Below are 27,739 nucleotides of genomic sequence, written 5' to 3'. Positions count from 1 at the left end.
CTCAGCCACCAGGGCCAGAAGCCTGGCATCACACCAGGCTGTTCCTATTGCCCCCTCCCCATCCATCCATCCATTCTTTGGCACATTTAACCATGAGCCCCAGTGTGGTGCCACTTCCTGCCCTGCTGCCCCCACCACAATAGAGGACCATGCATCCCGGGGCAAAGATTGATGTCCACATCAACAGACAGATCAGATAGCTCTGGAATGCAGTAAGAGATATACAAAAAACAAAACAGGGCAGTGGGATTGAGCCATGGGGGTTGTGATGTCAAACAGAGTGGTTCGCAGAGGTCTGAATGAGGGCAGGGCCTAGGGAGAGGGTCCTCTGCAGCCCCTGGACATCACCTCCAAGTCCTGCCACTTTCATCCCTTCTTCCCAACCCAGCTGAAACCTCGCCTCCTCCAGGAAGCCTGCCTGATGTCCCAGGCTGTGCTGCACTGACTGTAGTTTCCCCATCTGCAAAAGGGGGCTAGTACCACTTCCCCTACAGGGGCATGACAGGGATGCTCCCAGACCCAAAAACAGTGCCTGCTTTCTCTCTGCCTTCCCAGCATGAGGGGTTGGAGTGGGAAGGATGGAAGAGAGGGCAGGGAGAGTGGGGACAGGAGGTGCGTGCAGCATGGGGGAGGGGCTCTCCTGGGGCCTTCCCAGGCAGGCCTGAGCTGAAGCCTGCAAGCTGCTGGAGCTGAAGCAGGAGCCGCCCCCACCCCACCCGCCCCTCCCCCGCCTCCCCAGCCATCTGTGGCGTTGGCAGCAGCAGTGCCAGGGCGGGCGGTGAACATTCTGGCACCATCTGAGCAGGACCAGCCTCTGGGGAAGGGCCACAGCCCAGGAGGAGGCAATGTGGGCAGAGCCCTGCCTGTACCCCAGGTTCCACATCCCCCAATGGTGTTTGTCCCCTTGGGGACTGGGGAGGGAAGGGACACTGGAGCTGGCAGGCTGGGCCCACACTACCTCTCATGGGCTGCCTCCACTGCTGTGTGCTGTGCTGCCTGAATGGTGTCAGAACCTGAGAGGCCAGAGTGGAGGTCAGAGAAGCTGTTCTGACTCCTGCTGGGGAAACCAGGGCTCCCTGAGCAAAGAGGCTGGTCCGGGGGTGCACACCAGGGACTGGGTTTGGAAGAAGTCTGTTCACACTTCGAAGGACGGGGAGAGCCCAGTCCTGAGCTGCTACCTCTCATTTTGTCTTGACTGTGGCCGCGTGCACTTGGAGGCACCTCCCTCTGTCCATTGGTTACCCAATCATGTCCCTGGGACCTGAGAGTGAGCAGAGACAGGACTTTGCTTGACACTAAATGGCTCCAGTCAGCTGCTGGTTCTTTTTCTTGTCTCCTTTTTATCTGGGTTTTCCCTCTTGCCTTGCTATCAGCGCCTTTTTTCAGCACTGACACTGCCTGAATGTAGCAACCTACTCCCCAGATTAAATGAAAGAGTGTAGAAACTGCAAAGCATACAACATACAGCATATAAGGATGGTGGTGATGGTAGCACAACAGTGGGAATTCAATGTCCCCAAACTGTACACTTTAAAAGTGGTTCAAATGGTAAATGTTATGTTTTCCATGTTTTCTGCAATTAAAAAACAAAAATGTACAAGGTACTCATTGGCAGCATCTTCTAATCTGCCATGTACTTGGAAATGATATAAGCATGTGTGAACCATGAGCCCATAGGTCCAGACAGAGGATATGAGCAAAGCACACGGGCTTTGTCAGCTCTGTTTCCACCATGCAGGACCCTCCCCGGCTGCCAGTGCTCCTCCTGGGGTTCCCACGCTGGCTGCTGCTGGCCTGGCTGGGATGGAAGACCCTCATGTAGCTGGCACCCTCAGGGCTGCCCCTTGCCCGCTCTGGGAGGAAAGCGGAGGATTCACACTGTACCTTTACCAGGGCGGGACTGAGCCAGCCTGGGCTCTACCCGGGCAGGTCGGTGGGATGCTTCAGACTAGGGGGAGAGGCAGGGGGCAACACTAGTCCTCCTGAAGCCACCTTTCCTTCCTGAGAGCTCCCTGGGGAGAAAGAAGGCCCTGAAAGCCACCGACTGGGGGCTGGGGCAGAGCAGGGGCAGCTTGGCCAGGCGGCACCCTTGGGAACCAGGGTTTCCTCATCTGTAAAATGTGGCTCTGCGAGGGCAGGAGCTTGGTTTCTCTGGCTGCTGTACCCCCTGGGGCCTAGAACGAGGCTGGTTGGTACACAGAAGGCGTCTAATAAATGTTGAGGGATTGAATGGATGGACCGATGAAAAGGTTGGGCAGGTTGTTACTGACGGCCTCTGGGTTTCAAGGGCCCATTCACTCTGTCACTCACCTTCGCGCCCGTGCATTAGTTCCCTCATTTATTCATTCCTCCCGCAGGCTCTACCGCACTCATTCATTCATGCACTCTGCCATTCATGCACGCGCGGGTTCATTCATTCCCTGCCCCTCTGCCATTACTCGCCCGCCCCCCGCGCACGCCGCACCCCCGCGCCCCTGCCCGGCCCTGCGCCCACCACGTGCGCCCCGGCCGAGCGCTGCGGGGGGGAAGTGCGGGCTCAGCCGCGGCTGCGCGGGGCCGGGGCTGGCGGGGAGCCGGGCTGGGGGCGGGGGGCGGGCGCTCCCTGCGGGAAGCCGGGCGGGGTGGGGGAGCCCCGGCCGCGCCGGCTCCCGGCGCGCTCGGCCTCGGAGGGGAGGGGGCGGCGGTAGCGGCGGCGGCGGCGGGACCCGTGTGCGGCGGCGGCGGTGAGCGGCGCGGCTGCCCCGGGGCCATGTGGACAGGCGGTCGCCGGCCGGGCCGGCTGCGCCGGGCGGTGAGTACCTGCGAGCCGGGAGGGCAGGGCGCGGGCGCGGGCGCGGAGGCGGGGCGGGCGCCACCCACGCCTGGGGCGGTCCCTGCTCGGCGCCGGAGGTGGCCGGCCCCCCGCCCTGCTCCCCTCCGCGCGGCGCCCCCGCCGTGGCGGCTTCACTGGCCCGGGAGGAGCCGGGCCGGGTCTCCTGGGAACTGGGCACTCTCGGGTGGGGCGGGGATGCCCGGCCTCCGCGCGCCGCCGCGAGCGCCCGGGTCCGATCGCGGGGTCCTTGCGCCCTGACACGCGCGCCCCTGCGGCGGGAGGAAGGGAGGGGCTGGGGACCCAGGGCGCGGCTGGAGGACTGGGGACGCGCCGCTGTCCCAGGCGGGTGGCGAGGGTGCGGGCAGGCCTGGACCCGCCTGCGTCAGGGGGCAGGGCCAGCCCCTGCTCGGGAGGCCGGAGAAAGGCCCGGGAGCCGGAAGGAGGCTGGACCCGGGGCCGCCTCATTGAGCGTTTGCAGCGCGTGGGCGCGCACGAGCCTCGGACACCACCATCCCATTCAGTGCCTCGCGGCAGGTACTATCCTCCTGCCCCTTTACAGGCGAGGAAACTGAGGCTCAGGGAGGCCAGGGCCTCGCCCAGAGCGGCTCAGCCAGCGCGCTCACCCTCCCTGAGCCCCAGCACGTTGGATGGGAATTTCTGCCCCAGCGTTTCCGCTTCCTGCTTGGTTTAGAGGTGTTTCCTTCCTCATCTGTGCCCCACCCCATCCCCAATGTGGTTTCCTCAGGGCAGGAACAGCGTGGGCGACACGCTGGAGTCTCCTGAGCAGGCAGAATGGGAGCAGAGTGGGCACCCGGGAGCGGGCCGGATGGGTAGGGAGCATTGCACGTGCAGAGTCCGCATGGCCAAGGTCGGGCCAGTGCAGATTGGGGGTCCAGTCCTGGGGGTATGGGTGGGGCGGGGTCTCCACGGCCACGCTCCGTCGGAGGCTCCAGTGCTCTGGCTCTCTGGAGGCCATGGACAGGTCCTTTTCCTTCTCTGGGCCCCAGTTCCTCTGCCTGTCAAGAGCCGCAGCGACCCCCACCACTCCCAGGGCCAGGCTCCCACGAGGACTGTGGGCAAAAGCCCCTAACAAACTGTGGTGTGCAGCCCTGCCAGGCTGGGCTTGGTCTTGCCAACCGAGGCAAGTGGCCGTTGGGGGTGGCTCTGCCTGGCATCTGTGACACGAAGGGCGGGGAGACGGCAACAAGGGCCCCAGCAGCATCCTGCAAACCCTTAATTTTCCCGACTCTCACTATAATCAGGGCGGCTTGGAAAAGCAAGCACCGTGGCAGATGCGGCTCTGCCTGGGCTCGGAACGCGGGCTCGGGGCGATGGGCGGCTGCGCTGCTGCCCAGGGCCCTCCCCAGCTTTTGTCTCATATTTATAGATTCCTACGCTCCGCGTTCCGTTTGTCGTCAAAACCTGGAACTGTTCGCACCTGGGAGCTGAGTGGGGAGGAGGGCTGCCTAGGACCTCAGCTTGGAGGATGAGTTTTCCATGGGCTGGAGTGGAGTGGGGGGACACCTGTCAGATCCCAGGGCCGGGGAGAGGAAATGAGCCCTAAGCAATCTGGATGATCTTCCATCCACTCTCCCAAGACTAGGGCACAGGGTCTGGCCCACATAGCTGCCATTTATGGAACGCCTGCTATGTGCTGGGCCCTGGATCAGCATTTCCACGCATCATCTCCACGGCAACACTTTGAAGGAGCTTCCCTACTCCTGCAGGCACTCCTGATGTTGAAGAGTGGATGGATGGATAGATGGATGGATGGATGGATGGATGGATGGATGGATGGATGGATGGAAGGAATGGATGAATGGTTGGATGAGAGGGAGGGAGGGAGGGATGGATGGATGGATGGGAGAGAGGGATGGATGGATGGATGGATGGATGGATGGATGGATGGATGGTTGGATGAGAGGGAGGGAGGGAGGGATGGATGGATGGGAGAGAGAGAGGGATGGATGGATGGATGGATGGATGGATGGATGAGAGAGAGGGAGGGATGGATGGGAGGGAGGGATGGATGGATGGAAGGGAGGGAGGGAGGGAGGGAGGGAGGGATGGATGGATGGATGGATGGATGGGAGGGAGGGATGGATGGATGGATGGAAGGGAGGGATGGGAGGGACTGGCTGCAGCCCATGAGTCCATGACTATTGAACATAGTCCACAAATCATTACCCAGGGTCAGAGGAGCTGGGGCCCAAGGGCTGAGTAGTTGCTGAACAGATGAAGGGGTCAAGGCGTGTTACCAGAGCTTGGCCCAAGGCCTGAAAGTGATGGGGAGAGTGTAGAGTGTTCAAGTCTCAAGACTTAGAGAGGCTGTGCCCTGCTGGAGTGTGGAGGCCATGGTGGTGGGGAGGTGTGGCTGCTCCCCCTAAGGGAGGTAAGGATCCCTGGGACAGATCGGAAGGTGACCCTAGGACTTGCCATGTTGGTCTAGAATCACCCCGCAGGGTTCTCTCCTGGCTCCCCCTCCTGCCGAGAGCTGGTCACTAGCCTTAGTGGAGAGGCCTGGACGGAGGTCTGCAGCCCTGGGTTCTGGTTCTTCCTCTGCCGCTGACTCACCGTCTCCTCTCTAGGGCTCCGTATCAGAATCTTAACACCCATTACAGTCAGGGGAGTGACTACTGTGTCCTAAGAGCGGCACCAGATTGTGGCCTGTGGTGGGAGAAGCTGGCCAGAGGTGTCTCTATTGCTTTAATCATTATAGGAGTGAATGAATGATGAATAAGTGGATGAATTCTACACTCACCTAACATGCTGTCCCTAAGCACCCACTCTTCCCTGCTCATTGGGGTCGCTTAGGTGAGTCTGACACAGACCTTGCCCTCCATGAGTCCACAGTCTGCTGGGAGATGGACCCTGGCCAGTGTGGCAGGAGTCAGGAGATGCTGGGGCTCTTCTCTCCCCTCTAGCTAGGAAGGGAATTCAAAAGTGGCCCTTGCCTCAGCAGGCCATGAGTCTGTAGGACAGTACAACAGCCTCTGGGGTCTGCCTGGGGTGGGGATCAGCCAGGGCCCAGCTCTGAGCCAAGTGGGGGAATTGTAATTGTTGGTTCAATCGGCAATCCCTGAACCCAAGTCAGGGATGGAGATGAGTCAGGCCTGGGCTTTGCCTGGGGAAGCCAGACATGGAAACCCGGTCATCCCGCAGCGGGTGCATGCTGGGATTAAGAGGTGTATGAGGTGGAGAAGCAACGCGGACATAATGAAGGGGACGCATAGGTGGATGATGCTGTATGGAAGGGAAGCACTAGCAGGATAGAGCAGCGGATGGATGGGTAGAAAGCTAGAGGGATAGGCCGGGTGCAGCGGCTCACGCCTGTAATCCCAGCACTTTGGGAGGCTGAGGTGAGTGGACCACCTGAGGTCAGGAGTTCAAGACCAGCCTGACCAATATGGTGAAACCCCATCTCTACTAAAAATACAAAAAAATTAGCTGTGTGTGGTGGTGTGCACCTGTAGTTCCAGCCATTTGGGAGACTGAGACAGGAGAATTGCTTGAACCAAGGAGGCAGAGGTGAGGTTGCAGTGAGCCAAGATCATGCCATTGCACTCCAGCCCCTGGGCAACAGAGTGAGACTCCATCTCAAAAAACGAAAAAGGAAAAAAGAAAGCTAGAGGGATAGATGGATGGGAGGAGAGGTTGATGGATGTAAGTAGCAAGATAGGGATGGATGGGTGGACAGATGGAAAAGTTCATATGGATACAGGACTGGATTGATAGAACAAAATATCAATGGATGATACATGGGTGGAGAGAGGGAGACTTCTGATACACAAGGCAAGATTGGTAGATGAATGGATGGGAGGATCTTTGGATGGATGGATGAAGGGATGGATACATAAATGGATACAGGTGGTGCCTGGATGCTGGGATGGGTGGATGAATACTTGAATACATGTCCACGAATGATAGATAGAGGAATGAATGGACACTGGAAGAGCGCATGGATAGGTGATGAGAGTATATTGATGGATATGTGGATAGAGGCCTGAGAAGGCAGCTCATTGCACAAATGGATACAAAGCAATGGATAGATGCATGGATACGAGACACAAGTAACAGAGGAATAGACAGACACATGGAGGGATGGGCGGGCGGATGGATGGAGACGGGAGTGAGAGGACCAGTGGACAGATGAGTGCCTGTCAGCGAGTGATGGACACAGACATAGAGGGATGTGTTGGTGCGTGGATGGCACCTGTAAGTGGGTGAGCGGTCACGGGTGGATGGTGGAGGATGGTTGGTTGAATGGGTGGAGCTTCAGGTCACTCGTGCCTTGATTTCCCTGATGCCAGTGTTTTGCTCACAGACCCCCATGTCCCTCTGCTTCAGAGACATATACTAGGTAGGCGCAGGGTCAGGAGGGGGCTGATCAGACACGGAGACTTGACCCCACCTTGAGTATTTGGTGGGAGAAAAGCCAACCCAAACTAACAGCCATTCGGCCTTTCCAGGCCCGCGTTGCCCTGGAAGACACACTCAGGCAATGAGGAAGCAGCAATGAGGCCTCTTCTAAAGGTCAGCGGCCAGCCGGGGTTCCCGCAGGGGCGCCCTTGCCCAGGGATCTCCCTGGAAGGCCTGGACAGCTGTGTACGTGTCCTATCTGAGGAAGGAGAGCTGGGGCAGAATTCATGTGCCGATGGTACAGCCTGTGCTTGGGTGCTGGGGACTTGGAGACATCAAGACCATGGCTGCCCTTGGGGATTCTCAGGCCAGCGTGGGAAATCCAGGGACAGCAGGGCAAGTGATTAGGAGCACAAGTGTGCAGATTCCCAGAGCCTCAGTGTCCTCAGCTGCAAAAGGGGGATAATAATAGAAACTTCCGACCAGGCGCGGTGGTTCATGCCTGTAATCCCAGCACTTTGGGAGGCTGAGGTGGGCCGATCACAACGTCAGGAGATCAAGACCATCCTGGCCAACATGAAGAAACCCCGTCTCTACTAAAAACACAAAAATTAGCTGGGCGTGGTGGCGCATGTCTGTAATCCCACCTACTTGGGAGGCTGAGGCAGGAGAATCGCTTAAACCAGGAAGTCAGAGTTTGCAGTGAGCCGAGATCGCACCGCAGCACTCTAGCCTGGCAGCAGAGTGAGACTCGTCTCAAAAAAAAAAAAGGAAAGAAAGAAAGAAAGAAAAAAAAAAAACTTCTGTGCTGGGACAAGGGGAAGGTTAGTGAAAGTGACCACACCCCTGCTGGCCTATGCTACAGCCCCTGGCGCATGCCCGCGCCATGGGGGTTTACCTGAGGCCCCTCAGAGCCCAGTTTCCTCCTCCATGAAGCAGGGTAGCTGTTCCTAGCTTGCAGGCCTGCTGTAACAATGAAGCAAGGTGATGTTTGGCACTGTTAGCAGAAGCCCAGCATGCCTGCCCACACGGCAGGGTCCCCCCAACATCCTGTGGCCTGGTCTTCCTGCTCCAGTCCCAGCAGGCAGTGGGCAGCCTCATGCCCCTTCTCTCAGAGCTGGCAGGAGCCAGCTTTCTGACCACGGGGGCAGCGTGTGCCAGGCAGCAGGAGAGGGGCTTGGGCATCTGGAGAGGAAGCGGGTGTGAGTGCCTGACTTTTGGGGTTCCGTCCTGGGCCTGCCATGCCCAAGCCATGTGACCTCTGACAGGTCACTGCACCTTTCTGAGACTCTGCTCCTTTTAGCAGAAAATAGAGCCTTTGGCCATCGTGCTGCACAGGGGCAGGTGGGGATTTGGGGTGATGACGCATGCCCAGCACGGAGCTTGGCACGCGGGAGGGGCTTGGGAAGCAGGACTGAATCAGATGAGTCAAGAGGCAGGGGCTACAGTGCCAGGAGCTGGAAGCCGCTCCAGGAGAGGTCATCCAGGATGGTGGTAGGTGAGCCGGCCCAGGCCTTGAGCCCATGGCAGCCGGCAGCATCCTCAGAGCCTCAGGCCCAGGCGCCTGAGAGCCAGCAGGTTGTTATGACAACGGAAACTTGTCTGATGCAGCCTGAAACTCTGGAAGCAGCTCAGAGGACTGGTTGGCCAGGGCCCCCAGAACACTCCTGAAACCATGCATGCTAGTGAAATGGACACATCAGAGCCCCAGTGCTAGTGAGTCCTGAAATCCCTTGCTCACGCCACTTCCCAGCACTGCCACGGGCTGAGTGCTGTCCCATGCCCACCTGACAGATGAGGAGGGGGATGTGACTTGCCCGTGGGCCTGTTGGAGTGTTGGAGAAGGGATTTGAACTTGGATCTGCCAGCCTTGAAGTCTCTTTCTCACTGGTGATAGGGCAGGGGCTGAACGACTGCTGCTGGGGAAGGGCTGTTCAGGTGTAGAGGGGCGACTGTTGGGCACCACGGGGTGGGAGGAGGACACTGTGGCCTCCCAAGAACCTGAGATCCCTCCCCTATATTCTCATCCTGTTTCCGGTCCGAGTAGGCCCACACCAGGCTGGGGATGTCTGTGAACTGACAGCCTGAACCTGCTATGCCATTCATTCAGTCAGTCATTCAAGAACTACGTATTGAGCACCTACTATGTGCCAGGCCCTATGCAAAGAGCGGGGATACAGTGGAACTTCCATTCTTTGGGGGGACATACACACAGATAATAAATAATTGCAAGCACATTAATTACAGTTTGGGGCCAGGGCTATAAGGGGCTGCCGCAGGGGTGCTTGATCTAATCTGAGTGACAGAGGGGGACAGGCTGTGAAACTGGGACCCTGAAGGTCAGCTGGGAATTAGATGACGGGAAGGAGGGAAGGGAGAGAGTGGGAGTGTTTCTGGCAGAGGGAAAGCAAGTGCAAAGTCCCTGAGGTCAGGTAGAGCTTAGCACATTCAGGAACCTGAGAGACGTTCCTTGGCAGTGGGGAGCACAGGGCGGGAGGGTAGCAGAGAGAGAGAAGACACCAGCAATTGTCAGGGCCTTGCAGTGTGTATGAAGGTGTGAGGTTGTCTAGTCACCTGGCCTGTGATTTTATTTATTATTTATTTTTTTCTGTATCTATTTTTTAGATGGAGTCTTGCCCTGTCACCCAGGCTGGAGTGCAGTGGTATGATCTCAGCTCACTGCAACCTCTGCCTCCTGGGTTCAAGTGATTCTTCTGCTTCTGCCTCCCAAATAGCTAGGACCACAGGTGGGCACCACCACACCCAGCTAATTTTTGTATTTTTAGTAGAGATGGGATTTCACCATGTTGGTTAGGCTAGTCTCGAACTCCTGACGTCAGGTGATCTGCCTGCCTCAGCCTCCCAAAGTGCTGGGATTCTAGGCGTGAGCCACTGTGCCCAGCCTGGTCTGTGATTTTAAAAGGTCATACTGGCCGTGTTTGTGGGATGGGCCGGGCTGGATCTGCATTGACTCAGGAGCCGCAGGAAGGGATGCTCGCAGGTGTCCAAGTGAGACGTGGTGGTGTCTGGTACCAGCAAAGTGATGGTGAGGATGCAGGGAGGTGGCCAGGCCTGAGAAAGGCTGAATCTCCAGGGCCTGGCGGCCAGGGATGGGTACAGGGAAGAGGGGGAGGAAAGAGTCGAAGCAGCCCCTGTTCCTGTCTTGGGTGGCTGAGGCCATGGTGAGGCCATGCACTGAGTTTTGCAGACTCAGTCAGGGGTGCCTTGGGCATCCAGCTGAACTCAGAAAAGCAGGGGTCCCCAGCACCCGATGGAGGCATCCAGACAGGGCCCGGGTGTACAGCTATGAGCATGCCGCGCAGGGCCTCAGCCTCGCTCCAAGCAACACCAGAGGCCAGGCCAGGGATGGTGGCAATGCGTGCCAGGCCAAGGGCCTGGGCTGCCACCCCTGGAGAGCCTTCCTTCACTCTAGCACCCCAAAGCCGCATCCTAGGAAGGATCTCTGCGTGGGGTGCAGCGGGCAGGTGTGTCTCCCTTCACACAAAGGATGGAGGGTCCAGGTCTGGCTCTAGCCCTTCTCTAAGTGTATCTCCCCTAGCCCACTCTCACCTAACTACACCCCAGGCCTCCGTGTGCCAAAGGCTCTTGCTCATAGTGTTAGCAACCGCTTTTTCTCACCCTAACCCTGTATATCATTGGAGAATTGCACACAGCTGCTACCAACAGAGATGAAATAACCATAGCTTAAAGACAAGGGGTTCTTTTTCTTTCAAGTTAAAGAACTACCAGAGGAAGGCCAGGCACAGTGGCTGATGCCTGTAATCCCAGCACTTCGGGAGGCCAAGGCAGGCGGATCACCTGAGGTCAGGAGTTCGAGACTAGCCTGACCAACATGGTGAAACTCTGTCTCTACTAAAAATACAAAAATTAGCCAGGCGTGGTAGCAGGGACCTGTAGTCTCAGCTACTTTGGAGGCTGAGGCAGGAGAATTGCTTGAATCTGGGAGGCAGAAGTTGCAGTGAGCTGAGATCAAGCCATTGTACTCCAGCCTGAGCAACAAGAATGAAACTCCGTCTCAAAAAAAAAAAAAAAACAGTACCAGAGGCAGGTGATGCAGGGCTGGTGTGATGATTCAGTGGTCATGGGAGATCCAGATTCCTTTTGTCTTTCTGCTCCTCCATCTTTTATACATGGCTTCTGCCACAAGTTTGTCTCATGGTGCAAAATGTCTGCCACAGCTCCAGCCATCACTTCCATGTTCTAGAGAAGCAGCAGGAGGATGGGGAATGGGAAAAGGACACAGGTTGTCTGTCTGATCTTTTTCGCAGAGCTCTGCCAGCAGTCACACCCAACTTCTGTTTATAGTTCATTGGCGACCTCCTGGCCTGGCTGCATAGGAGCCCAGGAAAGATGGTCTTTTAGCTAACTACCCTGTATCTCAAAAGAGAATGAAGGCTCTGTAATAAGGATGCACGGGAGGACAGTGGGCTGCCCGCGGCCTCTGCCGACCCCTCCCATTTGCTGGTTTGCTGCAGTTCCAGTTTGCCCTGCTTCAGGCCCAGTGCTCACGCTGTCATGGTGACCATCGTGGCCATCTGTCCACTGCCTGTCCTCTGTGCCCCTGCACCCTGGACTGCACCTGGCAGAGGAGATGTCAGAGTAGGAGAGGGGGAGGCCCAGTCCAGGGTCCTGTGTACCACAGGAGCTCACTCAGGGCGGGCTACCTCCCCAGGCAGAGCCCAGGACATGACCTTCTCCTCTCTAGCACTTTCTAAGCCCTGAAGCTCAGCTTCCATTTAGTGAGAATCGATTTGGGGGTGGGAGGCCGTGAGGCCCTGCCACTGGATCAATGGGCAGGCGGGCATCTGGCTGGTTGCCCTGGTCTGTGAGGACGGGAGGCACAGCCCCTAAGAGGGCACAGGGATCCCAGCCCCATGGGAGGAGAGGAGTGGGTCACGGCGCTCTTGGGGAGCCCAGACCTTGGACTGACTCAGGAGGATGTTCTCAGGGGCCAGCTCCCAGGTACGGGGCTCTAACCCTGCCTGTCCCAAGCAGGGCAGCTACAGCTCCCTCCTGGAGCCCAGGGCAGCAGCCGCCATCAAGGAAGCCCACAGACAGGACCTTCGAAGCCACATGCCAAGCCCCAGCCAAGGTCGGAATCCTGAGGGCAAATCATCTTGCCCCAGCTGGGCAGCTCGGCCCAGCCAGGAGATGGCCCGGGTGTCGCCAGTCCGGCCGTCCTCCCCAGAGTCCCTGAACACAGGCAGCCGGGCTGTCACAGGCTCCCTCGCACGCCTGGGCCGCCGGCGGGAGGCCAGACTGCCCTTCTCCAGGTTCCTGGATGAGGTCACTGTGCGGGTTCTGGACCCTGGGACCCTGGAGGCCTTCAGGGTACCCAGAGGCCGCAGCCCAGAGCCCTCCGCAGTGGATCGAGGCCAAGGCCTGGCCCAGGAGGCCCTTGCAGGAGCTGCAGCCCCAGGGGAGAAGGACCCGGCCCTGAGCTCCCAGCCTTCTTCGGAGGCGGCCGCTGAGGCTGCAAGCAGAGTGGGGCCAGGCCAGGCCGTGGGAACTAGTGGGCCTTGCTTGGGCAGTGGCAAGCGCGGAGGCCGAGCTGCCTCCCCTTGGAGGCCTCCAGGTCGGGTGAGTCTCAACCCCAGAGGTCTCTTCCCTCCTCATGTGCCGTTTCCCCACAGTTCCTGTCTGACCTGCTCCAAGTTCCCTCCCCACACCCCTTTTATAATATCTGTAATAGGAAAGGCCTTAATTGCCAAAGGAATGAATCTCTAAGGTGAAATTTCTGACTTTGGGGCAGGCAGACTATTTCTGTATGGAATGCACATGCGTGAACAGTAATGATAACAATTATCATAATCCTCTCCCCACTGTGGCAAAGCCTTGGTGGTTTACCTCGGGCTTTCCTGTGATTATCCTTTTACAGTTTTGAGCCTGAGACAACCCCACATGAGGCAGGCTGTCCCACAGGCTTGTCAGGCAGGGAGGTGAGCTTTCATAGCTGCCCCCATTACATGGAGTTGGAAACTGAGGTTGTGAGGGGCTGCCACTTGCCCCAGGTGACACAGGGAGTCCTGGCTTGGGCTGTAGAGCTCTTTCATCGTACCCCGTCCACACATGCACTCTGACCTCAGACAGACAGACAAAAGATGTGGTGAGATTTCCTTAGCTGTCCTGGGGACGGAGCTGTGCAGAGCATTGGGCAGGTGGGACCTCACTCAGGGACTGGCACCCCCACCTTGGTGCTGACCTTCCATGCCCTGCACCGTCTGTGTCCCGTGGGCCAGGGAGGACCCCTGGGCTGCCTGGATGTTGCTCGTGCCCCAGTTCCACCTTCTCCCAACACGGGATGGAGGCAGAGGCGGTGGGCTGGGTTTGTGGGATATCAACCTGTAGCCTCCCAGGAAGGCTTTTCTGCTGGGAGGGGTTCTGTTCTGGGGACAAACCCCGGCTGAGTGCGATGACTGATACTCACGGAGCGTTGACTAGTGTTCTCAGCTTCTGACCCCCAGCTTGGGCGCAACTCCAGGAGGTCAGCGCCATCATTATGTCCCCAGTGCACAGAGGAAGAGGGAGGTGGAGGAGCCGGATTGGGCCCAGGCACTTTGCCCTCCACCTCTGCACCTCTGCCACCTGTGTGCTGCTGGCCCTCAGGTCAACTGCTCTGTCCAGGGATGGCCAGGGACAGGCCGGTGGGTGGGAAGTTCTGGTGATTTGAAGCCCTGCCAGCCCTTTCCCCGTAGGTCTGCATGGCCAGCTGGGGCCAGGCAGCTCTGGGTGGAAGCGCATCTCGAGGGTCAGTGGCCTTCTGTGTGACTCTGGACAGGTCACCCAGCCTCATTGTGCCTCAGTTTCCCCAGCAGTGAAAAGTCAGTCATGGTCACAGGCACCTAATAAGCATTGTGTCCCCATCTGCTCCTCCAGGGGGTGGTGAGCTGGGAGCCCCGCTTCTCTGCTGCTCTTGGCTCCGCTTACCATGCAGACCGCCCTCTGGGGACTGCTGAGCCCCAGGGGAGTCCTGGTGCCGCCTGGGCCCTGGAAGATTCCATCCCAGGGCTTCTTGCACATATCTCTCGGGGCCTCAGGGCCTGCTGGGGCCCAACAGTATGTTCAAGGGGCGAGGCTGCACCCTGGGGCCTGGCCAGGGTGGCCCCACCCAGGAGCCCAGCTTGACTGCTTGAAGCGAGAGGTGGCATCAGCCTCAGCAGGAGGGGCTGGACCATACCTGGCCTCGGAGGCCCCGGTCGCCAGGCCTAACTCCTGCTACACCCCACCTTCTCCCACCAGTCCCCCAGGATCGTATCTCATGATGGGCGCCAACTCTGAACCCTCCAGCTCCAGCCTCAAATCAAATACAGCAAGCCTGTGAAAGGGATCCTAGGGTCAGGCTCGTTCCATAAAGCAGGCACTGAGGCCCGGAAAGCTGAGTCCAGCAGAGTCCTGGTTGGGCTGTGCCCTGGCTGAAGTCACACTCCCCCCAGTGTCTCCATGGGGACATTAGAGATAACTGAGGAAGGGCCCTGGCACAAGGTAGGGATTCAGCCGCCGGGATGATAGTGGTGATAAAGATAGTGATGCCAGCCCTTCACAGGGGCTTGTCTGTTGATTTGAGTACCCACTGTGTGCCCTGTACCTTCCTGGCCTGGACAAGCCTCTATCCCCAGAATGCTTTCTGGAGGGGTAGCTCTGGGGAAGCAAGGCAGATCCCGGGCTTCCAGTCACCAGCCTGCAGACCCTTTGTTGAGAGACCGAGCCTGGGGCTCCACCATGAACCAGTTCTGGGAGGAAGCTGCTGCCCCAGGAGAGCCCTGGGTTTCATTCCTGTCCTGTGCTGTCCTGCCTGGCTGAGTGGCCGTGGGTGAGTCTCTGGTCCTCCTCTTCGTTGGTCAACAAACAAGAGGCAGCTGTAGAAGGTCTCTGGGACCTCCGGTTATCACAGACTTGGGACTGAGCCTCATTTATACTAGTGTGAATGACTCAATCCAGTGTTTATCTGAGAACAAAAGTCAAGACGGAGCAGGAAGCACAGGGCCAGGGGCAGAGCCCTGGGTGGGGTCGTGATAACACCCCCAATGCCAGTCCCCAAGGCTGCAGTTGGATCCTGTCTGAGAGGCTTTCCGGCTGAGTGACCCTGAATAAGCCACTCTGCCCGCCTGGCCTCAGCCTCCCGATGATAGGGAAAGCTCAGATGTGGATGGCGCCTCTCTTGAATGGGGGACCCCCGAGGTGCCTGGAGAGGGGGCAGCTGCTTCCCAGCCCAGCTGACTGTTGCCATGTGGGAATGTGGGCCGACGTTGCCAGATCTTCCAAATTTTTCAGTAGAAGCCAAAAATACGGATTTTAAAATGTAAACTCCCAATTTTTAAATGTTGGCTCGAATGTTAAAAAAAAAAAAAAAAAAAAAAAAAGCCTTGTGCAGGCCAAATACAACATGTCGGTGGGCCAGATTGAGCTCTGGGAGGCCAGTTCGCTGTCACCAGCCTAGCCCGGCAGCACCAGGGCACAGCTGGGTAAAGGGAGGCCCTGTATGAAGTCACACAGAGCCTAGACAAGACCCAGACCTCAGGTGCGACAGGGTCACCTCTGCAGCTGAGGCCAGGAGCGGGGATTCCCCAGGGAAAGGACATTCTTGGCCCCCTGTGGGGACAGCCCCAAGCCAGGGCCTGGGTTCAGATCCTCAACTTGCTGGATAACCCTAGGCAAGCGCTCTTCCCTCTCCCATTGATCGGATAAGGCCAGGAAAGCCCACGGCTCATTTGCTGCTGCAGCTTGGGGATGCCTGGGGTTCACAAGGCCCAGGCAGCTCTCCATCCTTATCCTACTTGTGGGTCAGCCCGTGACACCGATGATCCCGCTCTCCTCCTTGAGACAGCCCCCAAAGGACCACCCCCACCCTTACTGCAGACTCTCCTCCCATCTCCCACCTGCCCCTTCCCAGTCTCCTTGGTTAGTCCTGCTTGCCTCCTGACCCCCAACAGTGGCAGGGTCCCAGGCTCCATCCCAGCCCCCGTCCCCTTCCACCGTGGCTGCCCTGGTGGCCTCCCCAGTGTCACTCTGATCTGACTACTTTTAGGTTCACGTCTCCTGGAGCCTCCCCTGAACTCCAAGCCCATTTCCCAGCCCTTGGTGTCTCCCCTGGGATGGCCAAGGGGCACCACCAGACCTGAATCCCCCATGTTCCCCTGCCTGTCTCCAGCTGCTCAGGTCACAATGCTTCTGTCACCTCAGGGGTTCTCTTCCTTTGTGTCTGCTTCTAGACTGCCTGGGAATCCAAGAATCCCTCCCACCTCCACCCCAGGCTCCGTGGGTTGGGACGCCCTGGGGTCCTGCATTTGCCCATCTCCACACAGCAGTGTGAAGGAGACGCCTCCGTTCATCCCTCCAGGGACTCGCATCCATCTCATGGCAGAAGCCAAGGTCCTGATGAGGGCACACAAGGCCCCGCACCCCAACCGCTCCTTCCCACTGGTGACGGGGATGCTTCCCAAACTCACCAGATGCAGCCCCAGGGCTGCTCCTCCAGTGACTTCCCAGGACTCACCCGCCCCTCTTCTGGTGGTTCCCTCTTCTGGTGGTTCCCTGGGAACTCACCCGCCCCTCCTCCGGAAGCTCCCCGCTCCACTACCTCCACCCCCCCGCCCCCCCGCCCCCCACGCCCTGCTGCCCCAGGACTCACCCGTCCCTCCTCCGGAAGCTCCCCGCCCCACCACCTCCATCCCCCGCCCCCTCCACCCCGTCCTGCTGCCCCAGGACTCACCCGCCCCTCCTCCAGCGATCCCCTGGGATTCATCTGCTCCTGGACTCAGCTCACTTCATCTGGACCTCCGTGTTCATCACTGCACCTCTTCCCTGCCCCACCCTGCCTCCCATCGTTCTCTGTACACATATCCCCATCGAACACACAGGGTGGGAGGGATGGTTTACTGATTCCTCTCTTGAGGTCTGTCTCCCTGCATGAGAATATCAGCACAGTGACGGCAGAGAATTTCATCGTTTGACCAGTGCTGAATCCCCCGGAACAGGGCTCTGCCCACAGTAAATGTTGCCAAATGAATGTCACAAGCCAGGGTACCATGTAAAACATCTTAGAAAGCTGTCCACCCCAAGTGATCAGTTAGAAGGCTGACTCTTCAGAACAGCCACACCCCTTTCCCAGCCCTGTCCCCAGGATGGTCCCTTACACACAGCCACCTTGTCGCTCCCAGTGAAGGATTTTCCATCTTTCCTTCCTAGATGAGTAACTGAGGATCAGAGAGGTTGAGAGCCCTGCCCCAGGTCCCACAGCTGCAGAGGAGGCCCCACCCCCAAGGCCTCATCTCTGCCCTGCACATGTTAGGCTTATTCCCTCCCCTCAAGGAGGGGTAGGGGCAACAAGATTCAGGGAAACTCAGGAAGCCGGAGCCCAGCGTGTGTGTAAGGAGTCTCTGGGGGCCAAGCACAGGGTTGGGGTCGGAGAGGCCAGCCCCATGCCCTGAGGGAGGGTAGGGCTGGCCTGAGTCGGAGGCAGAACTGGGACAGGAACCCAGGCCTCTGTCCTTGGCATGGCCCTCAGCACCTGGCAGGCCCCCTGCAGAGGTGGGCTCACTCTCCTCTTCATGGTGTCAGAAATCAGCCAGATTTAGGGGACAGTGGGCAGCCGTGCAATGAGGCCAGAGGGTCCGGCAGAGGATTTATGTGCTCCATTATGGGGGCCACAGCAGGACTGACCCGCATCCACAAAGGGGTTTCCCAGGGCAGAGCTCTGCGAAGATACTGTGCCAAGTACCAAGGGGCTCCATGCCCTCTGGCACAAAGGCAGGCTTGAAGAAGGGACGCGGATGGTGTGAGAATGACGAGGGCCCTGCCGTGAGAGCAGGAACGATGCTGTCCAGGGCTGGGAGCAGGTGCCTCTGGCTGGGGATTAGGACACACTGCATTCGTTCAGGCCAACAGCACCTGCTCACCACAGGGCCTCCACGCCAGGCCCTGGCCACAGGGAGATGCAGCGGCAGAATGGAGGAACTCTGCTGTCAGGGCGCCACCGATGCTTTAGACGGGTAGTCGGGGAAGACAGGCCCCAGCCGTGCAGTCAGGGCAGAGCATTCCAGATGCAAGGAACTAGTGCAAAGGCCCTAAGACGGGGATGGGCCAGGTGAGCCTGGGGCCAGCAAGGCAGCCAGTGTGGCCAGTGTGTGCCTAGCGAGGGGAGGCTGCTGGGCATGGGGGTCGGAGGGTTAGGCAGGGCCAGGTCAGTATTGACAAACCCCTCATGGAGGCCTGACAGGTGGCACAGAGTCACCTCCTCAACCTTGTCTGGCGAGGCCCTACTGTGTGCCAGTGTCTGTGCCCAGGTGCCGCAGGGAGGATAGCGAGGGCCCTGGCCCCAGATCCAGATCCCCAGGCTCCTGCCTATAAACTGCAAATACACAGCTGATGAGACCCATCCAGCAAAGCTGCTGTGACACTTCAGTGGAACTGATTTCTGTGACCGGGCCCAAGGCCACCCTGGGAACAGAGCAGCGGAGGAAAGGGTGGACGGGCATGTTTCTGACCTGGGCAGCCCTCCCGACGTTGGTAAGAAAAGGAAGTAGGAGGTGGGAGGGAGGCAGCCAGGAGCTCCACAGGGCTCAGCCCATGCACGGATGGGCACATCATCAGGACCCAGACGTCCACAGGTGGGAGTGAGGAGAGAGCAGGGGCCAGTGGCCAACAGGCAGGGCTCCTGTGAGGGGTCAGGAGATAAAGGTGGCTGCTGGGCTGGACCACCAGAAAGAGGTAGGGACTTAAGGCAGACATTGGGGAGAGGTGTGTTGCAGGAAGAGGCAGTGGGTATGAGTGTGGCGGGACAGCTCCCAGAGGTGGGGAAGTACTATGCCCTGAGGACTGTCCCCCGAGAGCATCCAGTGTGCACCCTGTGTTCCCAGTCTCCCTGAGGGAGATCCTGCCCCCTCAGTTCATAGTGGGAACCCTGGACACCCCACAGACTCATCCTCATGGCCCCCACCCACTGGCCCAAGACCCAGGCAGCACCACAGTGCTCCAGCCCATCAGGCAGGCCTCGGCTAACCTCAGGGGACTTGAGCAAGCCACTTCATGCACTGGCCTCGGTTTGCTCACCCATAGCAAGGGCCTCACAGAAAATCATCCAGTCCTGTGGTCAAGGAACGGCTGAATCAAAACTTGCACCTGGGGTGCTGGTCCTGTGCAGAAGCCTCACGGGAGACTGTCCCCGAGGGCACAGCACCTCGGCTGGGGAAGTTTCCCTGCTGTCTCCTCCCTCGCCACCCACAAAGATGCCTGCGTCACTCCTGCATGGAGAGCGTCAAGCACAATCCGCTTTTTAGTCCCCCCGCCCCTGCCAGGTGCTGGGCTGGTCCAGGGACACAGAGCTGGGACACAGAGTCCTGTCCCGTCAGGTGTGGTGGTGAACTCAGTGACTCCACTGAGTTCCCACAGAGGGCCGCGTGGAGGACACAGCCTTCAAGGGCGAGGGCAGTGGTTGTCCCGAAGGCTGTGGTTGGCCCGAAGGTAATGGGTCAGAGGAGGATTTGAGCCACAGTAGCATCAAAGCCAGGCTTCAGGCTCCGGAATAGGCAAAGTGTAGGGGCTGCCTGTTCCCTGCCTGTCTCTTGCCCTGCCCAGCCCCCACCACTTAACCAGGGCAGCTCAGCAACCTCCCTGGCCTTTCCCCCCAGTTCCCTTCTAGGGGTGGGGAGAATTCCCATACAGGCCTTTTAGAAGGGCTGAAACATTCAATGTAAATAATTAATGCTAGATTTTTTAAATTAAATGTTAATGCATTCATATTAATTATAGACAAACTCCCTGGCAGGTCATTTGCCATGAGTGATTGAGGCAACCAGAGACAGCCTTTGGGTGGGAAAGTCTCCTGAGCAGTGGGGTCCAGGTGCAGCTGGGCCCCTTCACCTGCGGGATCTCCAGCAAGCCTCTTCTCTCTCGGAGCTTTGCTCCTGCATGGGAGGTCCGAGGCTTTCGCAGTAGAGCTGTGGTGAGGAGCGCTGTGATGTGTAAGGGGCGGTAGACGTTATTGTTATGACTATCGTGGCCATTCTGCTGAGGGTGGCCTCCCAGGACCAGAGGAGGGGGTGGGGGTCTTCCTCATTAGCCCCTGGAGAGCAGAGCTTGCTTCGTCTGCTGTCCCCTCTCTGCTTCGTCTGCTGTCCCCTCTCTGCTTCGTCTGCTGTCCCCTCTCTGCTGGAGAACTTAGCCCAGAGCGAGTGAATGAGTGGGTGTTGTTGGTGGATGGAGGAACACTTGGATTTCTTGGGTTTGGTTTGATCCTGGTTCAGGTCTGACCCTCTGAGCGGACGGCTCCTCCCACCCTGCGCTGGCTCAGCGCAGGCCAAGCCTGCTGGGTGCTGGGGGTGTCCTGGTGAGAACACAGGGCTCCTGCCCGGGAGCTCACAGCCAGGAGGGGAAAGGGCCGGGAAAGACAGGCTCCAGTGCCGTGGGATCCAGGCATGCACTGTCCGTGTTTATTGAGCGCCTGCTGTATGCTGGGACCTAGCATGGGGACCCGGAAAGGTGGGCCTGGGGAAGAGAGCGGTGTGGGGGTCGCGTTGGCCGGCGGCAAAGTCTTCCCGGCAAACTCCTTGTCTTGCAGGAGAAGGGATTATGGAGGGGTCCAGGCTCGTGGTCTTGGATAACTTTTAGAGCGTCTGGGGAGGGGAACCGCCATCCAGGCGCCTTGGGGATCTCTTCCCCTGAAATTTCTTCCCCCACCCCAGCCGCTCCACAGCCCACGGGTGCTGAAGGGCAGTGGAGCGCCTTGTCCAGCTGCCTCCCCCTTCCCCCCAGCTTTCAGGTGAGGAAACTGAGGCCGGGAGAGCGCCGGAAGGCGGGCCCGAGCACCCGGGAAGTTGGTGGCCAAGCCTGGCCGAGGCCCCCGGGCCAGGCCTTCTAGCTTGGCGCTGCGGCCGGGCTGCGCCCTCGCCCGGCGGGGCGGTGGGGGAGGCGGCGTGGGGCCCGGACCCGAGCGGAGCGCGCTCCCGGCGGACGCGGCGGCGGCGCCTGGCGCGAGGGGCCGGGATGGGCAGTCATCAGTCTTCCCAGGTCTGTCGCGTGGTCCCTGGGCTCGGACCCCCGTCCCCCTTGAGTGCCAGTCACGGCACAGAAAGACGGGGAAAGCCCCGGGGAGCGGCCTCTCTCCCGGGTGATAGAGAGCCCGCCCCGTGCCCCCCGCTCCACGCAGGAAGTGCGATCCCGCCCGGGCCGCTCGCGGTCCCCGTCGCTCGCCCGCGCCCGCAAGGTTAACGGCGGTCGGTGGGTCCCCCAGCCCGGCGCGCGGAGGGGCTGCCCGGTTGCGCGGGGCTGGGCAGGGAGGGTCTCCAAGCCGCGCGCGGGCGGGTCTGCGCAAGCCTGACAGGGAGCCTCGCCGGCGAGCCGGGCGCTCACGGGTTAATCCCTGGGGCCCGGGAGGGGCAAGCCAGGCCCAGAACCCCAGAATCTGAGGGCAGCGGGTCCCTGATTGAGGAGTCGAGGCTCCAAATGCCATCACCCTGGGATTGTGTGAGTGTTAGGTTCTGCAATCCTGCACGGCCCCGAATTCCCCAACATTCTCCGACTCGGAGATTCTGAGATTCCGGGGCTCGGTTTCCTCCGGGAGGGAGCGCGGGGCAGGAATGGTTAACGGGCGGGGCGCGGGGAGCAGCGGGGCCGCGGCCGCCGGAGAGTTAACGGGGACGGGCCGAGTCCCCCTACTCCGGGCGAAGCCGAGATCGCCCCTGGCCGGGCCATCCCGGGCCGGGCCCCTCTTCGCCCCGGGGGGCGTAACTCGGCGCGGGGAGCGCGGCGGCCCGGGCTGGCTCACCTGTTACTCGGCCGCGGCCCGGCGCGCCCACTGAGTCACGGGGGCCGCGGCCGGGACTGGGGGCTGGGGACGCGCAAGGCCGGGCTTCCCACGGACGGGGCCCCGCGGGGTGCCCGGCCGTGCCCGCTGCGCCTGGCTCTGCCCGGCGTGGCCGCGGAGCGCACACCTCCTGCCTGCTGACCCTCTCGTTTGGTTTCTCGCAGGCCTCTGCCGCAGACATGGAGAAACTCAGGTGAGTGGAGCGTCTCCCGTGCCGCGGTTCGCGGGGGCCGGGGCGGGGGTGAGGGCGCTGGGGAAGGCGGGGGAAGGGGGCGCCACCCGAGCGCACCCCACTGGGCCCGCGGGCGGCCTCGGCGGGGCTGTGGGCCAGGTGCGTGTGTGTGGTGCGTGTGTGCGCGCTGCGAGGCAATGGGGAGCCCCGCGCGGGGGCTCCTCGGCCGGCCCGGGCCGCTGCGGCGGGGGCTGGGGCGAGCGCCACTGAGGGCCGGGCCGCCCCCCACCCGGGGGCCGCCCGGTCCTGTGCGGTCCTCAGCGCGCCTCTGCACCCTGCCCTGGACTCTCGCTGGTCCCCGGGGACCCTTCGGGCTCCGTTCGTGCCGTTCCGCACCGCCCCGGCGCTGGCTCGCCCCCCACCCACCCCCACCCCACCCCGCTGACTGCCAGTTGCCTGGCTCTGAGCTTTTAAGTGTCCGCCTCTTGGGGGCGGGGGTGGGGGATGGAGTCCTCGCGGCTGGACCCGGCAGCCGCGTCTTGGAGCCATTTTGGGGGAATCCCGCGACAGCTTCTGGGGAGTGTCCCCCGCGGCCTCCCTCCCGATGCTAAACTTTAAGCCTTGGTAGACTTCACGGGGCCACCTGCACGGCAGGCCTAGGATCAGTCCGTTCGAATATTTGCCACTTCCTCAACGACTTCCCCTGGCACCCTGACCCCTACTTTGGGAACACCCCTCCCGTGTTTTCCTTCCGGAGCCTGAGCCGAGGCGTTGTGTGGGCGGCAGGCCCAGCTCTGGCTGCTGGGTCTCGGCACCGTCTCCCCTGGCCTCCAGGGTCTCTGTCCTCGCCACTCCCTCCCGAGGCCAGAACTGGCATCCTGGGGAGGAGGCCAGGTAGAGGAGCACCCCTCCCTCAAGGAACAGAGCCCCAGCAGAGCCCTGGCTGGGCCCAGGTCTAGGGGAGAGGGGCCCTGGGCCCTGCCAGCTGACCCTTAGTGGTGTGGGCGAGTGGCTTGGAAATACCCAGGTGGGAGCCTGGGGACAGGTGGGCTCGCACAGAGACCCAGGGTGGACTCTCAGAGCGGGGCAATCTCCTGGGCCACGGAGCTGATGTGCGGCCCCCAATGTGGGTCCCACAGGGACAGGACCCACATGTCTTGTGCTGGGAGGAGGGGTCCAGTCTCTGAGGTGGTACAGTCTCAGACCCCAAATACCTGATACCCGTCAGCCAGGCCCACTTTGTCATGGCCAAGGTCCAGGTGTGGGCAGTGAGGCTCAAAGAGCCACAGCCCTGGCTGTGGTCACACAGATGACCTCAAGCCCAAACCCAGGCTCTGGCCCAGGCCCGGGCCCTTCCCTGGCGCCCCACGTCGGCTGTCATTTCACCATCTGGGTTGTACCGCTTGTCGGGGAGGGAACGCTGCTTAACTCAGCTGAGACTTGAGGAAAAACTTAGCATTCATGGGGTGTCCTGAGGCCAGCCTGGGGGTTCCCCGCAGTGGTTCTCTTTCTCTTTCCCTCCTTCCCTGTGCCCGGCCAAGGCTCTCCGGCACTCACTTCTGTGTGCCAGGCACTGAGGACAGAGGCATGACCCCGCCCGACTGTGTGCACAGGTAGGCAGGTGTGCCAGGTGGGCGGAGCTGCTGCCTGAGCTGCTGATGGTGTCAGTGTTGCTGTCCCAGGCGGGCTGAGGCTTCCCTGGGCTAAGCCATAAAGGCTGGAGGCAGTGGCCAGGGCCTGGGCTCCTGGGCTGCCCTGGGCCATGTGGCCTTTCTGGAGTTGCCAGGGGTGGTGGTTGGGCAGGGACTCCTAGAACTGGGGAGGAGTCTTGCCCTCCTCTCCCTCTCACCCAATTAGTGTTCTCAGAGTTGCCTGAAGGGCTTTTCCAGAATCTTCCCTCCTGGTCAGTGTCAGGGCTGTCCCAGTGGGTTTCTGTCCTGCATTTGGTGCCCGGGATTCAGAACCAAAAGCCCAGGGGAGTGGAAGGGAAGTTGGTCAGCATGGCTTCCTGCAGGGAAGGGTGCAGGATTTGGGGTCTCACAGACCCAGTCACTGGCAAAGTCCTGGCCCTGGTTGGGCCTCAGTTTTCTCCTCTTTAAAGTGGGTGTCCTAACCCCAACCAGGTTGCAGGGATGTTGGGTGCCATGAGCCCCTGTGGTGGGAGCATCTCTCCTGGGACCTGGCTCAGAGCAGGCCCAGGTAGAAGGTCTCTGGGGAACGTCAGACCACACAGTGGTCATAGTGAAGGGGTCCTGGGGTGTCCAGAGGGATGACCCTATGGTCGGTCCTGCCTCCCGGCTCCTGGAGTATGGGGTCTGCACATCACAGGCTGGGTCTATGGGTCTGGAATGAGCTCTGAGCGCGCTGGTCCTGGCCCCCTTCTCTCCCAGATCCCTCAGGGCCTGGAGCCGGGACTGACTCACGGGACAGTCCTGTAAATATTTGCTGAAGAGCAAAAGGACCATGTCACCTGGTAGCACTGTGGCCCTCAGTGGCTCCCTTTGGTGGGCAGGTGTACATTGAGGGGTCTCTCTTCCCTGGCCCCTCCGGCCGGCTGCCCCTCCATGCTGTCGCCCTGCTTCCGCGTTCCCCACAAGCAGCCACCTTCATGCCCCTGCCTTTGCCCACCCGGTCGCCGCTGTAGAGAATGCCCTGCCCCTTCTTGTCCACATGACAAACTCTGTGTCTTCCCTGTCGCCGCTTCCCTGGGGTTTTCATGACACTCTTGCCCCTCCCTCCCAAGGGGACTCCGGCCCCCTCTGGGTACCGGCTCTGTGAAGAGACCCAGGTTGACTCCAGTGCCGGGGACAGAGGCCCACAACAGATCCTCCTAGGCTGGTGGACAGAATACAGAAAGGATTTGCCCGGAATGCGCTGGGGTCCCAGGTTATGAACCCTGGCCTGGGATATTGGGAAGAGCTTCCTTCCAGGAAGCAGGGACACTTGAGCTGAGGCATGAAGGATGAGTAGGAGTTTCCAAGGACAGACAGACTGCCCTCCAAGAGGCGCAAAGGCCTGGGGGCTGCCCAGAGCAGATGTGTTTAGGGAAGACAGGTGAGGGATGGGGAGTGGAGGTCAGTGGGGCTCCCACTGACACCTGGGGTGTCCTCTGTCCTCCCCAGGGCCCCAGATGGGCACCCCAGAGAACAGCCTGGGTCTGGCCCCTGGCGTTCTGGCAGCCCCAGTGCCTGGCAGAGGCTGGCACACAGTAGGGCTCCCACAGGCCAGGGGGGCACACGGTAGATATGCAGCCACACCATTTGATGGCCTGGCTCTTGTCCCTTGACCCTTGCTCAGCCACGCTCAGCTATCCTGCCTCCAACTGCTTGAAAAACTATTCTTGTGACACTCAAATATTTATAGATATTACCAAGTCCCGGCTGGCTCTCTGTGTGCTCAGAGCCGCTGCGCCTCTAATCCCTCAAATTAATCCCCTCCTCTCCCTCCAAACGGGGTCCCTCCTGCCCGCCTCCTGCAGCGTGCTGCTGGGCAGCCCCTTTTTCTGTTTGGCTTCGGTTCCCTCCTCTGCGAAACAGAGAAGTGGGTCAGTCGCCTCTCATGGCTCCCGGGGTGCCCAGAGCTACTCCTGTTTGGTGTCCACATTTTCCCCCCAAAATAGAACTTTTCAAAGTCCTGAACTGTGATAGGCCTGCAGAGACATTAACAAATATCCACACAGTTCAGCGGTTAAGTTTAGAACGACCACCTGGCGACCACCACTGTGTCAAGGAGTTCAACATGGCCAGCCCCCAAGATCCCCTAAGACCCTTCCCCAAAGGCAGCCCCATCCTGCTCCTGGCCAGCCCCCGAGATCCCCTGAGACCCTTCCCCACAGACAGCCCCATCCTACTCCGCGCGGTCACGGGGACGCCGACATTGTGCTCAGTGGTTCCTTGCTGTACTCATGGTTCTGCCACCTGAGAGCGCATTCCCAGCAGGGACGATTGCGTATGGCCTGCTTTGGGACCACATACCTGGATTCCGTCAGCCTGTGCTTTCGGGGTGGCTTTTTTTCACCAAAACTATTCTGTTTGTGAGGGTCCCTTGTGGTGGTAGGTGGAGCTACAAGTTGCTGTTGTCATGGTAAATTGTCTTCCTGGTAGCTTCCCTGCAATCCGTTCGTTCCCTGGCAGACTGCTGGGCAGTGTGCAGCCTGGGCCAACTTAGGAAACTCCTGTGCGGGGGTCTGGGGATGTGGGCTGCGATTCTGGGCGTGCACCCTCAGTGGAACCTCCGAGGCACAAAGCGCGCATAGGGTCAGCTCTGGAAGATCGGGACACACTCTCGAAACCGCTTCTGCTCATCACCGTCCCTCCAGCGTTGTTGGGGTGGGCATAGCGCAAACTACACTGCCCTGGGTTGCTGCCCGCTGGGTTTCCTCACCAGCGAAGGCCGTGTGCACTTTCTACCAAGGTGTTTTGTGTTTTTCTCATTGATTTGCGGGAGCTCTTCACATTGTCAGTTACACATGCAGCAGACACACCTCCTGGGGGACGCCGGCTCTCGCTGTTCACACAGTCCTTCGATGAACAGAAGTTCTTAATTTTAATTTTGTTGAATGTCTTGGGTTTTTTTTTTTTGTTTTCACGTTCTGATTAAAGCGTTGTGTCCTGTTTAAGGAACCCTCCTGAAGAATTGAGGCTATTGGCTTTTCATCCGCTTGAACTTGGGTTTCCCTGTGGTTAGAGGTCAAAGTTGAGCTCCTTTTTGGTGTTGGTTTTGGTTTTGCACAAGGACACCCAGGTGTTTGGGCCGCACTCTCTCCTTCACTCCTATGACCGGTGCTTGTGGTCCTGTCCATGTCAGACACTTGTCCAGGCTGAGACGCTCTGCGGAAATGCCAGGCTGATGTCACAGGGATGCAGACAGATGGACAGCAGGTGGCCTCGAAGGTCCCGGTCCTGTCCCGCCCTGCCCCTCCATGCCTTCTGCCGAGGGCACCCTCTCCCACCCAGGTCTCCCACCTGGGCCCCGCGAGCCGTCCCTGCTGCTCTCGTTGTTCATGATCATGGATTCCACACGCATTCACTGAGCACTAGAGGCTGCTGTAGGCGCTGAGGACACTGCAGTGACCGCACAGGCAGAATCTTCTAGTTGGCGGGAACAGAAAACTTTTTAAATTAAATAAATATCACGGTGACAAGTGCTGTGGGGACAAAAAGAAAGGAAGGCAGTGAGTTGAGGCGCGGGGAGTGGGTGACCTGTACAGCGTGGTTCGGGGAAGGCCCTGAGCGGGTGCCACCGGGTCAAGGCACCAGGAGGTCCAGGCAGATGGAGCAGCAGGTATACCGGTGGCCTGCAGGAAACAGCAAGGGCTGGTGGCCATGGAGGAGGGCAGAGGTGCTGCGTTCTGGATGTGTTGGAGGCTCGAGCGACGGGGTCTGCTGATGGGTGTGACGGGGGTGTGGGGGAAAGGAGGGTGTCAAAGGCAACTCCAGAGCATTGGGCGTGAGCAACTGAAAGAAAGGATCGACTTTCTTCACCTGAGGTGGGGACAGCTGTGGGGGAGGAGCGGGTTTGGGGGCACACAGGCTTGAGGTGTCCCCTTTTATTTAGCAAACCCCTGCTGCACACC

The 27,739-nt window shown here is 59.8% G+C and overlaps 1 protein-coding gene across 7 annotated transcripts in view; it reads left to right on the top strand.

Moving 5' to 3' along the window:
• Positions 1-2,711: 2,711 nt before the first annotated feature.
• Positions 2,712-27,739, top strand: part of BEGAIN (brain enriched guanylate kinase associated) — a 50,154-nt gene continuing 25,126 nt past the window's right edge. Inside the window, exons 1-2 of one of the 7 annotated variants that reach the window (XM_028851835.2) lie at positions 2,712-2,791; positions 22,157-22,185. In XM_028851835.2, coding sequence (XP_028707668.1) covers positions 2,750-2,791; positions 22,157-22,185 — 71 coding nt within the window. In that variant the 5' untranslated portion in view covers positions 2,712-2,749. Of the gene's footprint in view, positions 2,792-12,332; positions 12,773-20,313; positions 20,669-21,042; positions 21,653-22,156; positions 22,186-27,739 lie in introns of those variants that run through there. The other 6 variants (XM_077941710.1, XM_028851837.2, XM_028851836.2 and 3 more) reach the window with 6 other exon arrangements.

This window comes from Macaca mulatta, chromosome 7 (assembly GCF_049350105.2).
Source record: "Macaca mulatta isolate MMU2019108-1 chromosome 7, T2T-MMU8v2.0, whole genome shotgun sequence".
NCBI classification, from domain to species: domain Eukaryota; kingdom Metazoa; phylum Chordata; class Mammalia; order Primates; family Cercopithecidae; genus Macaca; species Macaca mulatta.
The sequence above is the reverse complement of the archived record's forward strand: the minus strand, read 5'-3'. Positions and strand labels throughout refer to the sequence as shown.